The 18,167-nt window shown below is 42.6% G+C and overlaps 1 protein-coding gene across 1 annotated transcript; it reads left to right on the plus strand.

Annotated features, from left to right (window-relative positions):
* Positions 1 to 3,741: 3,741 nt before the first annotated feature.
* On the plus strand, positions 3,742 to 12,997 carry LOC136443522 (dihydropyrimidinase-like). The gene is made up of 11 exons (XM_066440795.1): positions 3,742 to 3,845; positions 4,060 to 4,147; positions 5,935 to 6,077; positions 6,863 to 6,976; positions 7,325 to 7,400; positions 7,544 to 7,700; positions 8,568 to 8,793; positions 11,019 to 11,129; positions 11,338 to 11,447; positions 11,946 to 12,066; positions 12,188 to 12,997. Exons 1-11 carry the CDS (start codon positions 3,762 to 3,764, stop codon positions 12,380 to 12,382), a joined length of 1,425 nt encoding a protein of 474 aa, XP_066296892.1. The 5' UTR covers positions 3,742 to 3,761; the 3' UTR covers positions 12,383 to 12,997.
* Positions 12,998 to 18,167: the final 5,170 nt, after the last annotated feature.

Consider the following 18,167-nt stretch of genomic DNA (forward strand, 5'->3'; position numbering starts at 1 on the left):
GTATGAGTTACCGTCCGTGGACAGAGTGGCCTTGACCTAGAACCAGTCTCAACATATTCAACTCAGATTTCGAATATGACAACGCAGCCATATGGGAGTGGCTGAACAGGGGAACACAAAAGAAGAAATAATTTTGTTGATTCACTCAAGCAGTATAAATATATTTGAGGAAGGGCACATGTGCACGGGTATCTGTGATCTGGGTACTCATGAACAGCTCAAAATCATACAACCCCGGACAGGACAAAGAAAGCTCGTGCCAAGCTACATTTTATAACACTACATTTTCCATCAAGTACATTCTCGGGTCCTTGTCATAACAGGTTCTGTACTGTTGTCCAAGGCACAAAGCAGGCTTACATAGCTGGAACAGGCAGGAACACAAAGAACGCTACTAGTAGTGGCCTTTGTTCTCCGATTACAGGACTCGTTAACAGAAACCGACCTTTCTACTCGTAAACATTAGAAATATCGTCCACAGCCTCTAGGTGTCACACACACACAAAACACCAGTAACATTTCACCGGTATCGGAGAGAAATTATGTCGGCCCAAAAATCTTTTTCGGCGACACGGTACACGTCTGAAAATTCACCACACTTGCGGCCGCCATGACCCGCCCTAAACACGGTTTTTCTAACCAGTAACGTATCGTACATCATTGTACTAACTTATCACCGAAACAGCCACACTACGCGGTAACTGCGAAGGTTTTCGAGGCAGAAATTAGGCAAGATACTACAAAGAAAATTCTGTGGTCTGGCCAGGCGGTCAACCTCACCTCACAATGGCCGCCCTACACACGACCGAAGGAATCCTTTTGTATCCCTGCGCGTAAACATTTGGAATACCGCTTGACTCCAAATGAAAGACTACCGTACATTTTACATTTTCTACAAATAACAAAGGTCTAAAAGAAGTGTTTAACTCAAGAACAAAATCAAATGAGCGGTATCTTATAAGACGTTCCCTGCCATGCCGCACTATTTTGTGGCGGCACATGTGTACGTTCTCTCTGTGGATGGTATACGGTGACGGCTGGGAGATGACGAGGCTGGCTTAGGGTTTTTCGAAATACTGCAAAGCCGTAATATACAAAGACTCAGATTCCCGACCGTGAAATCAAGGTATAATTAGTAGTAGCATCATCACTATCATTTTGTTCATAAATATTTGCTGTATAATTATAATAAGTGCAAGTTTGGCACTGACATGACCGATACTACAGAGATTAATTAACATTCTTCAACTTTGGTTTTATACTGTGGCGGATCATCGCTAAGATATCTGTAATAGAATTGTCGTGTGTGTGCCTCACAGGCGGGAATACATTTACTGTACAAATTCTAGATCTCTGAGGATGTTTGCATTGCGACGTAGAAAGTGATATAGTATAGATGTAATTGTTACTCTATTGTGGTGGTACTGTCTTCAAATACGTTGAATTGGAGCGGAGTTGGGAGAACTTCAACGTATATGTGATAGCACAGGTCCTCTATTAGTATAACTTCACATAATCATTTCTAAATACACAAAAATACAAATGTCCACCACCAAAGACGTTCCTTCATTATTAGCAAGCTGTGGTGTTTATCAGGCTCAAATGTGGCCTCCCATGTCAGATGTGAAAGTTGGTAGTTCAAAAGGGACTTTTCATTTTTATATATAAAGTAAACAATTGAGGTTAGACTCCATTTACAATTGATACAGAAATATCTAACGATCGCCCTCACGTGTGATATCACGTTAATCCAGACTGTCTTGGTCATTATCACTCATACGTTTTTTTTAAACGCAAATATTTTGTCACGCCAAAGCTGCTAAAAATCACCAGCTTTGACGCAAGAGTTCAGCCGCTAGGTGTGTGAGTTGAATTTAGCGTTATATGAAGCTCCGGGCGTTGTCGGGACGCTCCCATATGCAGGCTCCCCTCGAGGGGGTGTTGGCAAAAATCGGCATGCAACATAACATCAATAGTTTTCAATTTCAATTTCAATTTTATCTATTTTACCAGGGGACATCTCAGATCCACAGATCTGCTTTTCAGATGACCCTGGACACAAACACAATACAATCAGATACAAATATACAGATAACGTTAAAGACATCTATCACAGTATTTCAACTTATCCCAGTCAGTTCTTTGTTACAGTCCCGTTGGTCCGCAGTGAGATTGTTCCACATTAGTGGCCCTTGATACTGCAGGCTTCCCTTGAAGGTTTCCACGTTTGCTTTAGGGGTGTCTAGTTTTGCAAAGAACTAAAGGTAAGGTAAAGCAGGCATCCTCAATAGAGGTGAAGCATAATGCTTTTTCAAGTAGCTCGTGGTAGTGCAATGCGGCTTCGCCACGGCTCGCGTTTTTGGCCAAGCACACCGGGTCACACCCCTACTCTTCTCGATAAGTGTGTTGGGTTCCTTTTCGTGCAGAGGTTTGAGGCTTACCCCCGAAGCTCCCTCATACACGGGGCCGTCGGCTTTACGTCACCATCCGAAATGACGAATGCAATCCTTTACAACATGTCCGAGTTCAAGTGACACAGAACTAAATAGTTGAATATTTGAGTTGCGTCAAGTGGAATAGGACGTACCAAATTCCTGTCTAAATATTCTTCTTTTTTTGTTCACTAGAAATATAAACTATACAAATGCAAGATCTGACACACGTTTAGAGTATTTATGCAGTCATTTTCTTTTTTTCTACAAAAATTTCTACAAAGTTTCGTGCTTTAGAAAATATAAAAATACCTCATACCCTACAACATAATGGTAGGGTCTGAGGTGACGTGCCCATTTTGCGGCGAAAAGTCGTTGAGCGTCAAGTTGGTCTGCATTACGCCGAAAGTTTGTCTCCAATTCTCCTGATTTCCAGCCCAGATTTAGAATTTGTCACCATGGCGGCCCAGAACCGAGTGTTGATCCAGGGAGGCCGGGTGGTGAACGATGACCACTCGTTTGACGCGGATGTGTACGTGGAAGACGGAGTCATCTCCCAGATAGGCATAAACCTGCAGCTCCCAGGTGGGACCCAGTTGCACACTTATCGCCAGAACTAGCTGTCAATCAATCAATCAATCAATCAATCATTACTTTGAGTCCAGTAAAATTGTTCAGGAGCAGGTCTGGACATGAAAGTCTTTTTTTAGATTAAACATTTATCTGTCAGTAAGATATTTCGGCCGCGTTTTTGAATAGTAAAATCTTGTTACGGCCGCAAACTCGAGGGGCTGCATCATAAAAACCTTTGCATCATATGCAAATTCGATGTAAACCGTTCTCAGTACGGGTGCAGGTTTGCATCGCATACGCAAAATGTAAGCGCTTTCAATTCGGAATATATCCGTAACGGGGGTTCGAACCGTTTTATTTTGTTAATCATGAACGGGGCCGTAATGTGGATCAATCCAGTTGTGATGGGAACTTTGTACAACGACCTCCCGAACCATTGTCGGATGAAAGACGACACCCACCACACCGCTGCGTATTTAGGATTGGAGAATGATTTATGAAATCTTTATCATTTTGTACAGGGGTTTTAGGACCTTGATTTTTTTCAACGAAAAAGTGGGAAGAGACAAAGTCAAAATTGTCTTCATTTGAATCCAAACAGAAACGATACATTTTACAACTTAGTAGACATAGTTGATCATGGTAAAGGCCAACAATGAGAACTTACATGTATTGTATTGTAGTATAGAGACAAGTTCCTTGTTGTTCAGAGATGTGTCATTGGGTGTCCAGGCTGCGCTGGCTGGAGGTACCACCATGATCCTGGACCTTATCATCCCCAGACGTGGACAGTCACTGCTGGAGGCGTATGATCAGTGGAAGGCATGGGCTGAACCAAAGGTGAGGGGGTGGACTGAATCAGAAATAAGAGAAGCGGACTAAACCAAAAATTAGAGGGATAAATGAATGAAAAGTGGGGTATGGGTTGAAATAAGATAAGGGGAATGGACTGAATCAAAAGTGCCAAATAATGAAAAGGAAACTTAACCATACCAAATGTAAAGGCATGATTTTGTGCAAGTTAACTATTTTGTTGACTTGTTTACTTTTCCAGGTTTGTTGTGACTACTCGTTCCACATGGCAGTGACCTGGTGGAATGACAAGGTTGGGGAAGAAATGGAGACGATTGTAAACGAAAGAGGTGAGGTGTCCGCATTTGTACTTAAAGAAAAGCTACACAAACAATTGAAAATCCTACTCAGTACTATGATAAATATACCCCAAAGTCAAATCCTAATTTGTTTCACGTAAGTCCGTCATAGTCCTGGAATCTTCCACCGTTTGCAACGTATGCCGTGCTGTCGCCTTCTCACCTGATGATTGAATTATATGACGTCAGTGTTCTAAATTTTTCCTCCTGAGGATGGATTTCGAGGAACTTTCAGAATTCAAAGCCTACTAACTCGTCAGTTCCCTCAAAGTTTACGGGAAGTTCCTCGACCTAGCCTCCATCTGCACGAAAGCCAGTTTGAAAAGCATTATTCGCTCTGGGGAATTTAGAACACCGACGTCATATACTTCAATCATCAGGTGAAAAATGTAGTCAACTTACGTCATATAATTCAATCATCAGGTGAGAAGGCGTCAGCACGGCATAAGTTACAAACCGCTAGTGGAATATCCCAGAACTATAACGGACCTACTGTGAAACAACTTGAAGTAAGAACTTGACTTTTGGGATATATCAAGCATGCTATTAGTAAGCTTTTCAATTTTCTGTGTAGCTTTTCCTTTAAATGTCTGCTTTACACTAGAAAGATTTCTGGGCGTATGGCAACGGCGTACGTCAAGTTGTATGTCTTCTGTGTCCGATGCCTTTCTCCCTTTGTGTAAATCGGTGTGGGCGCAGCAGGAGTCCCAGGACACTTCCTGTCGGTGTGTGTAAATAGAAACCTGGGTAAGACCTTGTCGTACGTGCAGAATTTTTCCTCGTGTATATCAGGCCAAAGTAATCGTAGGACAAGACATAAGCTCTCTTTTTCTTCTGATATTATTCTTTCAGAATTCCAAAGTGCATTGGCACCTTTTATTATTTTACTTAGGCTGCACCAAGTAATTTTTATGGATAACGTCCGCGCGCGCATTGATTTTGGTCTGTTCCCAGAAAAAAAACAAGAAATTTCGCTCCCTCTAACTTTGACCAAAGAGTCACGACAGTGCTGCAAATCGTAAGGTTAACGTAAAACTCGTCACGCAAAATGCATAAATATGGAAGTGGCTGCTGACAGGATGATCCTGTCAGCAGTAGAAAAAATTACACTGCTGACAGGACGATCCTGTCAGAAGTGGAAATATCTGCATTACTGACAGGATGATCCTGTCAGTAGTGCATTTTTTCTACTGCTGACAGGATCATCCTGTCAGCAGTGCAGATTTTTCCACTGAGCTGACGTTCGCGCAACTGTACGAGAGACTCGTCGCGGCGAGCCAGTGAGTTTCGGCCGTACAATTCTAAGCAAGTCTTGTCCAAGATCAGCTACAGTGCCTTTCTTCTGCAATGACGAGAGATAGCACTGTGCCACATGTTCTTGGCATAGTCAATTATGGTATCATAATCAAAGAAATAAATGAATTCCTTTAGTTAATTCACATTTCCTTATTACTGTGAATTTTGATTCAATGAAATGTTTGGAGTGGTTTTATTTTCCTGGTTCTCGCCTTGACCTCTCCACCCCAAAAATCATGACAATGTACATATTTTCCATTGTATCACAGTCACTATTTTGTTGTAGACAGCCCCTCGCTGGACACCTTCAAGAGCAGGCTGTTGTCGTCCCACCCGTAACCCGGACGCTGCAGCTGCGCCTTCTCCGTCTACGTGATATCCCTACCAGACCATGAACTAGTATTAGAACTAGAACCTACCTGAAATTAAATCCCCAGAAAAGCAAAGGAATATAGAGTATTCGTAACTATTTGATTTTCTAGGTGTGAACTCCTTCAAGATGTTCATGGCGTACAAGGACGTCATGATGCTGTCTGATGCTGAGATCTACCAGGTGTTCTGCCGGTGCAAAGAAATAGGGGGCCTCGCTCAGGTGCATGCCGAGAATGGGGACCTAATTGATGAGGTAAGGCTCGGTAGAGCAATGTAGATCATAAAAAACTGTATTTCCTATCAACAAGTTGAATGTAAATGTATGTAATAACATCGAGTAGGATGCTGAGGATCAACTATATGATTCTATACTGCTTATTGTGGTTCTGTCCAACTTCTTTTTTTTTTTTACAAAAATAGCTTCAAAGTCTGAAAAAGGGTACTGAAATCCATTAGCCGATGTGTAAAATGAGAATAAGCATCTTTACGGACTGTACAAAAAGTAACAAAATCTTGCCAGATTTCGCTAGGCGTTTAGTAATTATAGATTTCAAGACTCAGACTTTCACATCTTGAATGTTATTTGACCGCATCTGACATGCACAGTATGTACATGGATGAGCACTCAGCAGGACATAAGTTAACTAGTTGACATATGTGGACTGTGACTTTTTATTTTTTATTATCATTGGGTAGGCCGAATACTCTCCCTTCGCAGCCAGGGGCTGAATTGCGAGAAGCGCACATTTGCGGGGCTAGATCGCAAGGGTCTGTCGCGACTGCCATTCGGCGCGCAGGTGATCTCAAAAAGACAATTGCCCCATGTGCGATGGGTTCCTTAACGTGCTGGAGGTGTGGCTCTCCTCAAACACGGGACCTCCATTTAACGTCCTATCCGAGGGACGTCCCTAACCGAAGCTAGGTACTTATTTACACCTGAGTGAAGTGAGGAAAGTCGTGTAAAGTGCCTTTCCTAAGTGACTTGTTGAGTGTTACGTGACTGATGTGCAAGTGTTTCCTGTGTCTCCACACACACAGTGTTCAAAGAAGCTGATTGCTATGGGCATCACCGGCCCCGAGGGGCACGCGATGTGTCGTCCTGAGGAGGTGGAAGGGGAGGCGACGAATCGCGCCGTGACCATCGCTAACAGGGTCGGTACACGTATGCATGTTAGTCCAGGGAAAGGCCTTTATTGTTTACCCGACTAGATTATGAATCATTTTGCCTATTGTTAGTGCATTTGCTTGCTTTTTTTATATATTTTTTGGTTACTTTTAAGACCCCTAACAGTAGGGTAAGGATATAAGATGTACATGAGGGAAGACACCTAGATGGCAAATCTTGTTTTACCAAGGTCAATATTATCTTAGCCAATTGCACGTGTTTGCTATTTTAATACACCCAAAGTAATCTCAGAGACGACCAAAAAGTGGTGACAAAGGGTGCCAGAGGTGTCTAATAGTTCAGGTTTGACTGTAGATGTGTTTCCCTCTCCCCAGGCTGGCTGTCCTCTCTACGTCGTACCCGTCATGAGCAGGGCTGCAGGAGATGTTGTTTCTACAGCCAGGAAAGAAGGTGAGGGGAGGAACTGTGTGTTATATGTGATAGACTTTTAAAGGCAAAGGATGCCTGTACCTGAACATTTCTATTGTCCACAGGTCTATGTTGTAGTGTAAAAAAGAGTTGTTTTGAAATGTGTGATTCGCCCTATATCACAGGCAAAGTTGTGTTTGGAGAGCCCATAGCCGCCGGTCTAGGTGTGGATGGTACCAACCAATGGGACAAGGACTGGAGGCACGCAGCTGGCTATGTCATGGGACCGCCCCTCCGACCGGACACTTCCACTCCTGGGTATCTAATGGACCTGCTCGCCAAGTAAGCCTTCGTGCAGGGAACAGTACAGTCCACTAAACCTGTTACTGCAGGGGTGGGCCGAAGTCTCTTCATTTTCACCTGGTGCTTTTTTAGTCTTTGCTCTTACAGCCTTTATTGTACAGCTTACTGAACTTGCTTTGAAATTAATGACACAAACTGTCCGTGGTCTTCAGGTTCTTGTTAAGTGTCTACCCGGGTCTCCTGAACATAGTGTCTATGTACATGTAGTGTCCTGTTTTATCAAGTTCAGTGTATGATTATAACATGTCTGTGTGGTATATGGTAACTCCTTTGCACACAAGGTGATAAATGCTATATTAACCTCTGTGCACTACTTCACCTCTTTAGGTCTCATTCATGAGTTTTTTTTTCGCCCCATAGGCTTACATGTTACAATACGTGTTTTACATGGGCGCGTTCGTAATGAAGCTATAGAAAATGCACCAATGTTATTCATTTTATGTTGAGAACATTTACCCTAGATCATGTTTTTAAAAAATGGCAACAGTTTCACTTCATACGATCTCTTTTTATAGCAATTACAAACTGCACTTAGCTACACCCCCAAAAAGGCACTTTTCGAGCTGAAAGCGCAGGACCGCATCACTTACAATGACAGGCTTTGCACGTCCGACCTAGCGCGCGGCTGCCGATCTTTATCTGTTAATATCTTTATTTTAAAAAAAGCGTTTATCACTGGTTTGACGCTTGAGATCAGTCTGGCTGGCTAAAAGGGAATTTTCCATCAATATTCATGCATCCGTTCATTTTTGGGGGTACGGATTCTTTTAGTCTGTGTTGTTAGTGTTGTATCTCCAAGGATGAAATAAAAAGCCCATGAACACTGTGAATCTTACCTTCCTCCAGCGGTGATCTGACCTGTGTTGGCTCCGACAACTGCACCTTCAATGCCAACCAGAAGGCGCTAGGTAAGGACGACTTCCGTAAGATCCCCAACGGTGTCAACGGCGTGGAAGACCGCATGTCCATCGTGTGGGAGAAAGGAGTGCATTCTGGGAAGCTGGACGAGAACAAGTTCGTTGCGGTGACCAGCACGAATGCTGCCAAGGTCTTCAACCTCTACCCCAGGAAGGTCTGTGTCTTACAGATTCGTGTCCAACACCTTATTTAAAAAAATGTCAAGTGACATTTGTGGCATTCCGTTTTGTGCACTGTCCAAACCCAAAAAACAGGCATTCACATAAATCCAGCCATACATGATGTAAAAAGTAACACAGCCTTGCAGACTTACTAATATCCTATTCCAGCATAAAATTTTACACGCCTTTCCTCACTTTACTCAGGTGGAAATGAGTGCCTAGCTTTAGTTAGGGACGTCCCTCTGGTAGAATGTTTAAATTGAGGTCTCGTGCTTAAAGAGAGCTACACCTCGACGATGTAAAAAAAAAACACCAACCTTCCCGGTGTGAGATGGATCAAAACCATTCCGGTCTAAATGGGTTAGGGAATTTCCCCAAGCAGTCCTAGATAGCAGTTGAGCTGGTCTCAATCATGATGTTTCTGAGTTTTTTGTGGGTTTTTTTTTAACGAACTCGCTCAGTGCAAGGTCATAGGGGGCCACTCATCAAAGCACTGAACTAATTGTTACTGTAGCAGCATCTCTTCGCCCTAGGTCAGAAACATCAATGCTCGAGACAAACATAACTTCATTGACCCATTAGGAGAAGCAGGGGTTACGAAGACCGCTCGGGAAATTCCCTATCCCGTTTAGGCAGGAATGTTTTGGTCCACTACTCTTTTTCGAAAGATGTGGTGGGTTCTTTTACATGCTCAAGGTGTGACTCTCCTCCCTTTTGTGGTGTCTCCTCAAACACGGGACCTCCATTTAACGTCCTATCCGAGGGACGAGTGAAGTGAGGAAAGTCGTGTTAAGTGCCTTTCCCAGGGGCACAGCGTCGGGGCGCAAGTTCGGACATGTCTCTGGGCACAACCCGGGATTAGATCCCATTGTTTGACAGCCGAGCGCTATACCATTTGCGCCACACGACACCACATATAAAAGTTGGTAGAAGAGATGCTGTGCCAGTCCTAACAAGAGTCCGAAGACCCAAAATCTCCATGAAATTTGTTTTTATATATGATGTGTTTTATTTGCCCTAGTTGTTTGTTTTTGCCGCTGGTTGTTTTATTTTATGTGCCAAAGGGTATCCACATACAGGTTTGGTAGTGTTCCAATTTGTGGTTTGACCACCAGCTGTTGGGACCTGTTGGGAATAGTTGACCTAGATAAGAGACCAACAGATGGTGCGACCTCAAAGCCCACAATAGAGTAGATATTTCTCATTATTTATGCAAATTCAGTCCGAATTTGCATAATTACCACTTAAATTTGTACATCTCTGTCCAACCCACCTGCGTACCAAATATCATGACAATCTGTCGCTCCTTTCTTCAGTTATTCTCCTTTGAATATTTTTACAAATACGCCATTGCAGTTCCAATGGCACATACCAGGGGGCCCAAAATCGACCTTGACGTTTCTCCTCCCAGCACCTACCCACAAACCAAATATCATTACAATCCATCTACACGTTCTATAGTTATGCTGATTTTACGCATCCGGTGACACATACATACACACACGGTGACACAAACATACACACACGCGCACACACGCGCAAACACACTAACTTTGCATGATTTGCACTTCAGTGTGTACATCTCTGTCCAACCTACCTGCGTACCAAATAACATGAAAATCTGTTGTTCCTTTCTTCAGTTATACCCCTTTAGAACATTTTTACAAATAGGCCATTGTAGTTCCAGGGACACTAACCAGGGGGCCCAAAATCGACATTGATCATTCTCCTCCAAGCGCATACCCACATACCAAATATCATTACAATCCATCAACACGTTCTACAGTTATGCTGACTTTAAGCATCCAGCGACACACATGCAAACGATTTACCTCCTTACTAATGCAAATTCGGTCTCATTTGGATAGTTTGCACTTAAGTGTGTACATCTTGGTCTAACCTATCTTTGTACCAAATAACATGACGATCTGACGATCCTCTCTTCAGTTCTTCTACATTGAAGATTTTTACAAATACGCCATTGCAGTTCCAGTCACACATGCCAGGGGGCCCAAAATCGACCTTGACCTACCTCCACTTAACACCCACCCACATACCAAAAATCATCACAATCCATGTACAGGTTCTATAGTTATGGTGACACATACATACACACAAACACCAAACGCAAGCAAAACAGTATATCCATGAAAAAGCCTTTGTCACAGTTGAGTAGAAAATTGAAGCACTAATTCCTAGCCTGTGTGTGCGGCTGCAGGACCGTATTGCTGTAGGTTCGGATGCAGACATCGTGGTGTGGGACCCCCAGGCCACCAGGAAGATCTCCGCGTCCACTCACCACCAGGCTGTGGACTTCAACATCTTTGAGGTAGGGAGGGGTGTGATTATCAAGTACATAACAGATGATTAAAGTGATGCTTGTTTTTTTTTGTCAGCTATCAAATGGATAAGAATGTCTAAATGGTAAACTTACCTGCTTTTCTGTATTTCTTTACTGGAGAAAAGACGGCATCAAGTAAAGTTCGGAGTGAAAACAACATTTCATTCCCTTCGACTCATCTGTTCCCTTCATCCAGGGCCAGGTGTGCCATGGTGTTCCTGTCTATGTGCTCAGCCAAGGCAAGGTGGTGGTGGAGGATGGTGGACTTGTCACGGTCACACAGGGCGCCGGCAAATATATCCCCAGGTAAGGGGAGACCAAAACCCATGAGATTTGCATTCATCATTAAGGGTGGTCTTGTAGTTAGGGTTGTTAGCAATAGAATCTAGAGGTTCGAATCCGTAGCAGGCCACAGTATTCTGCCTTTGGGAAAGGCACTCGGGTAAAAGTGAATACCTAGATTCATCTATAGTGATGTCCCTTTGGATGGGATGTAAAGTCGGGTACCCGTGTTTGAGGGGGGTAGAAGGGGGACACGATATGGTTACATTGCAGGGTGGGGTCATTTTGTCAATAAGTTGCTGGTACCAAGTAGGGGGGGTAGTATGGAGTCATGGTGTGATGAGTTGGTGTCAGTGTGTTTCCTTAGGAAATGACCATGACACGGGGATGGATTATATAATCAAAAATCACATGGGGTCTACAACTAGCCAAAACAGGCTTTCTAAGTGTGTTTATGATGAAGTGACAAACATTAAACAATCCATACATTGTCAAGTCTTCCTATCATTCCCTCCCACTTAGGATGCCTTTCTGTGACTATGTGTTCAAGCGGATTAAAGTTCGTGATGGTCTGAACCAACCCAAGGCTGTGAAGAGGGAGCCGTACAAGGGACCGGTCATCGACCTGAACGCAGACCCACAGGTACGTTTAACCAACTTCAGACATGTAAGTTTTGTAACACTCAATTTGTGTGGTTTCTGTAGTATGACGTGGAGGTTTTTAAGTACATGATCATAACAGTTTGTTATGCTGAACGTTGCAGGAGGAGCCAAGGCGTGTCGCCCCGTCCGTCGCTGCAGAGTTTGAAAATCGTCCAATCAGCAGCCGACACGGCCACCGGGATCTCCACGCATCCGGTTTCAGTCTGTCGGGGAGGCAGATTGACGACAACAGGGGCAACACGCCGCAGACGCGTGTTCTGTCACCACCTGGCGGAGCCTCCAGTATCCAGTTCTGAGCTGGTCCACCCCTTCATGAGCCCCTCATTTTAGTATTGAACTTCAGACCGCACTTTATATGGCAATTGCAGTCCTCCATTGTTTTTCTTCGCATGTTTGAGTTTTGCATTTGTAAGCTTCATTTATATAAGCTTCTCTTCCGGGCAGGATATTTTGCCATTAAGCCACAGCAAGTAAATTTTATGGATGACATGATTGACATCCTCTGCAGACTCATAATTAGTTAGTTAATGCAATTACACTTACTTATAATGCTTCCTATGCTCTTTCTTTTAAATCTTCAGCACATTATAATTAGTGTATTATTCTAATGCTTGTGCAAGGTACACATCACAAGTCTAATAAAAACAATGGGCGAATATTTAGCAAACCTAAATGCAACTATATACAATAAGCAAATCTTGTGAGAGCTACTGTCAAGGGGTGTTCTTGTTATAGTTTAATTTACAAAAGGCTTGAGAACTGTGATCATTCCCGACTTGACAACCTGAGTCAGTGACTGACAAATTGCAAAAGAGAACGCACCCATCTATTGTATTGCTGCTGGATGCAGATAATTCTGTGGCTGAGAAATGTAATTGTATCACATGGATATTAAACATTGGTCTGTCTTACATGTGCCTGTGTCTTTGTGATATGGCATAAACCTGTACAGTACGCCTTGTAAGTGTTGCCTGTTCTGGCTATAGACGATCAAGCTGATGGCAATCATCCTGAACTTCTAACTTCTAACTATTAAAATTCACTTGAGAGTTCATCTGTGTTGGTAGAAGTAATACTGAATGGAGTTTAAACTGTAAACACCAACACAATGAATTGGACTTACCCAAATTTTCGACTGATCAGCTACAGTCTTTGTCAAGGAGGGACAATCCACTGCTTCTGTGACGTCACGTTATGCAGATAAAACACGTGACTCGGTGAGCAGTGGATTATATGTTGCAGGAAGTCTATGGCGCCCCCCCCCCCATCTCTGTTGAGGGATGGTTGTAGATGGACTCCTTAATCCCTCCTGTAGCTGATCAGTCGAAAATTTGGGTAAGTCTAATTTATGGTGTAGGCGTTTACAGTTTAAACTCCATTCAGAACTATTAAAATAAAATTGTCATACGTACAAACCAGAGATCCTACAGGGTGTTTTTCTGATATTTGTTCATCAGAATCTATAATTGGTAGATCATTCCTCCAGACTAAGCCCATTTTAGGAGCCCATGCTCCCACAAATTAGCTGGTGTGCCTGTCCATGGCTGCAGGTACAGGATTCAAGTCAGCCTGTTAAATAAAACAGTTGGCTACAGGAGATGGTGTGATTTGTCCGACTTCCCCAAGAACGGCCTAAAATCCCACACAATTCTTTTTCACCTATCAATGTAGGTTAGCTGGATTCTCTTTTATAATCATTCTATCTAAATAAATCATGATCATTTCAGCATGTTAATTTAATTTATTGGAGTATTGCTTGGTGTGTCCAAGAGACTTGCTTGTGCTCCTAATTGTTTTATTGTGGTGCGCATAAATTTTTGCTGGTGCTCTCGATGAATGAATTTCGGTTTTAACAGTGAAGTTTTCAGGTTTTCTTGCTAAAGCATACATATTTTCTTACATTAACTTCCTCATATGTAACTTTTATGGTTGAACTTTTATGGTTATATTACGTCATTATGACACCAACGTGGTAATATTGCACATATTTCACTTATACACCATCCAATAGACCACTAATTCCGTACTCGCTTTGTACATGTTTGGGTCCGAACGCGAGTTTTGTCGTAAGCAGATATTGGGTGATGTTTTACGCTACCTGCTGTGATCGTTTTGTACAGGTTGGGCTTCAGCTGGTGCGTTCACGGCGGCCGGCCAGGGAATATAATTTGGTACTAGACAACATTTTTGATAGTCTGGATGATCAGAGTCTGCGAACCAAGAAATGGGCTTATATTTTTAGTTACTACGACTAAAATGACTGAACGGGGTCAAAAATGACCCAAAAGTGCTATGTTCAATAAAATCTGCCTTTTCACTTTTTTCGCTGAATGTTATCCGTACATTGCTTCATCAATGTAAGAAGGATGTTTTGGTATTTTAAGGTATTGCTTATTCCCGTTCATTGTCATAATTTATGCAAAAAGATCAGAAGGACCACGTTTTGAACTATCCCTATCTAGAGCGAGAGGAGATTTTTGAGGCCCACGCCAAATTTCATATTCCATAACTCCTGGACGGCTTACGCTAGAACCACCAAACATGGTGACGTTTCATAGAATTTCCTTAACTAATATTTCAAATTAATAAAGTAAGTTCAGCCTTTTTCGTGTTGCCATGGCAACGGGTTTTGACAAGCATATTTTACAAAATCAGCTAATTTCAGTTCAAACAATGACGTTTCGAGGCTTTGTTGGTACACCACATTTATTTTTTTACATTGTTATCATCTAATGTAATCCAATGTAACTTTCATGGTTTAACATTGATATCTTATGCTGATTTGATGACGTCATCGGTCAAAATCCAAGATGGCGGATAGAATCACATAATATATGTCATAATGACATCATATTACGTCATAATTACACAAAACTTGTTCTGGTAATAGTAATTCACATCTGCATCATTCACTGACAATTTGGTGGTCATACAATAAGTAGTTTTTGCTCGGGTCAAAAATGACCCCAGTGCAATCACTCCAAACTTTCCTCCATAATGTCAACAGTATTGTGCCAATCTCCCTAGAAAACCAGGAGACGTTAGAATAGATGTCTACTGACAAAGTCACGGAAGGATTTTTTTCGGCTTGATCAAACATGTTCAAATGGCACATCAAAACCCACGCCTGGGGTCAAAAATGACCCCGTTCGGGTGTTTGAGGGTTAACAAAATTGCATTAAAAGTGACGGTAAATGATTATCAAACATTATCAAGAATTGGATATTAGAGATTCTTTTTACACAACCGATGATTCTCACCTGGTGACGTTTCGGTGTATTTCAGACACCTGCTTCAATTCAGAGCTTCTGACTGGAGTACTGCTTCTCACCGCTATAAGCAGCCGAAGAAGGTGGCACTTAAGAAGCAGTACTCCAGTCAGCTCTAAAGGAGGTGTCTGAGAGACAACGAAACGTCAGTAGGTGAGAATTACCGGTCCCACAAAAAAGAATGTCTGGTATCCCTTGTTCCACCAAGCTGTTGAAATCATTTTCGGAAATTATCAAGCACGTCCAGGTCAAAAGATACAAAAACTGAAGTTCTGCTGTAGTACTAGGGTCACATACCAGGGGGCCCAAAATCGACCTTGAATTCCGGCTTCCCAACACGTGCCCACATGCCAAATATCATTGCAATGTAATCCATCAAGAGGTTCTTGATTTATGCTGACTGAAGTACTCCTGAAACACAAACAGACACACAGACAGACAGACAGACAGACACACCCAAAACTAATGCGCTAATAGTGTTTTCACCAAAGAGATGTTAGGTTATGTGTTGTTTTCTATAACGGCCTTTGTCCATAAGCTTGACAGCAGCTGAGTCCATTATGATGCGTGGTCAGATTGGGCACTCCAAGCAGAGGTTAGGCTCCGGATTCCCACACTTCCTGTATCGAGATGGAGAGGAATATAAATAGATATCACTTATAAAAATCTAATTTGCATAATTGATAAAAAGATGCTTTAAATCCATATTGGTAAATAAGGGAAATTTCATTCTTGCGGCATTTAGAATTTAAGTAAAGTTAAACATTATCCAGTATTATTTGAAACAAACAAAGCCTCACATAATTTAGAAGTAAATGCTACAATTGATTTCTTTGCTAAGATGAATTATACTTTAAACAGCTCGTTTTTGTGGCCTCGCACCTATAAATCAAAATTCTTTTTATGGATTTGTCAGAAAGCTGGCATGTCGGTTTCTAGAGGGTATCAAACACTTCAGCCAACACCGCAAACACCATAATTACTTCATGGAGAATCGTGCCCTACTTGTTTCAAGATTTTCAAGTTTCTGACTGCTGAGAAAAGGATACGGAACCATCATATCCAATGACACGTAAAAATACCAGTCATACTTTTCCGCAATACATCGATTTCAATATCGGGAGGCTGAGTCTGTTTGCGTTTTCATTAATGAATGGTACCGCATGTCGAAAACCCCCAAGTAAGCCTCGCCATACTCCGTACGTCATCATTCAGCTGCCACCGAATACCATCCCCGGACAGGATGTACACATGTGCCGCCATAAAATAGTGCGGCTAAACAGAGAACGTCTTATGAATATTTGGCAAAATTCAATCGTGTCGTCGGTTTTAACAATTTTGTTTTAGCACCTATACATTTGTTGATAATGTAAGATGTACACAAGTATTTTGATTGGAGTTTAGCAGTATTTCAGACTTCAGTATTTACGCGGACGGATATAAAAGAAATCCTTCGGTCCTGTTTATTCAGTGCAGATTCGATCGTCTTTTGTTCAGTTCAGGGCGGCCATTGACGAGTGAGGTGGGTTGGTCGGTATAACCTTCGCAGTTATCGTGTTGGTTGGCTAAAGTCGTCTCTAGTGAGGTAGAAATGTTTTTCGTTAGAGTCATTGCGATTTTGGCGTTGAACAGTATTTTTTTGGGACCAAACTCCTCGCCAATGGCGGCAAAATGGCAACAACAAAATGTAACTTTCTATTCCATTGTCGCTTGCTGTTTATGTGTAGCAGTACGGAGGAAATCGACAATTTTCCGATTTTTGTGTCTATGAAAGTCGGTTCCTCTTACCTAGTCCCCGTGTTTTATTGATTTATTTATCTATGAAGTAACTTGCCTGGAAACTATACCGTCGGGAGCTCCCCGGTTTCTCTACGGCGCTGGGAGTGGTGCCCGTCCGCCCAGACAGATTAGCCCGCCCGTGGCTGGGTTTACGGCCTTGGCTTTAATTTGCTCGTTCAGCAGTTGTTCCCCCTAAAATTGTTTGATTTCGAGCTGTGGTTTGCATATTGTTAATCCACGACGACCCAACAGAAAGTGTTGTTAGACCATGCAATCGTGTAGCTTTTTGTAATCCACTGTATACGAGGACATGTGCTCTTCCCTGAATATTCTGCCTAGCCCGAGGAGCCACAAAAGTGTTCAGCATGGCACATGGGTCTGAAGTCTTGTGCAAATCATCTCAATATCTACAGCAGATATAACTTAGCCAGCCAGCCTCTTGATGACAACAACAGTAGCTGATCTATTAAATCTTCCAAACACATGTGAATATAAATGAAGATGACAGAACAAAGCTACTGCAGAACATCCAGCTTACTCAGAGTGTGTTAGTCAGGGCTAGTCGTACAGCTGTCAAGCCTCTTGGAAACCCAGACTTCGGGGACTGGGCCTCTGGCTCAGTGGGGGCTTGATCAGCTTCTTGATCTTGATTGGGTACTGGGCAACACCCCTCTTGTTGTGATAAAGCGCCCAGGGGAGTGCGCTGCGCTTTTATTGCCATCTGAGATGCAGGAGCAACGCCTCCTTGAACTAGGGAGGGTCAGCTATCTCCGTGACTTCTTGAGGCAATGAATTATAGTCTCTCACAGTGCGAGGGTTATAAGAGTATTTATAACAGTCTTTGCGAAATGGTCGACTCTTCTATGAGTTTTGATTTGATTGGCGCGGTGCAGGTGACAGATAAGCTTCGACCGGTAGGGCTATCATATGGTGTCTTGCCTTTTTGCAGAACTGTAAGTCTATTAGCTGTCCCTCTATCCTTTAAAGTATCCCACCCCAAATCGGAAACAAGTTTAGTAGTACAATCATAAGT

Source organism: Branchiostoma lanceolatum, chromosome 10, assembly GCF_035083965.1.
Source record: "Branchiostoma lanceolatum isolate klBraLanc5 chromosome 10, klBraLanc5.hap2, whole genome shotgun sequence".
NCBI classification, from domain to species: Eukaryota; Metazoa; Chordata; class Leptocardii; order Amphioxiformes; family Branchiostomatidae; genus Branchiostoma; species Branchiostoma lanceolatum.

Bases quoted from the DNA above. Each gene is read 5' to 3' on its own strand.
- LOC136443522 (XM_066440795.1), top strand. From the start codon at position 3,762: ATGATCCTGGACCTTATCATCCCCAGACGTGGACAGTCACTGCTGGAG. The intron at 3,846-4,059 runs GTGAGGGGGTGG...TTACTTTTCCAG, and splicing joins AGGCATGGGCTGAACCAAAG to GTTTGTTGTGACTACTCGTT. The intron at 8,794-11,018 runs GTCTGTGTCTTA...GTGCGGCTGCAG, and splicing joins TCAACCTCTACCCCAGGAAG to GACCGTATTGCTGTAGGTTC.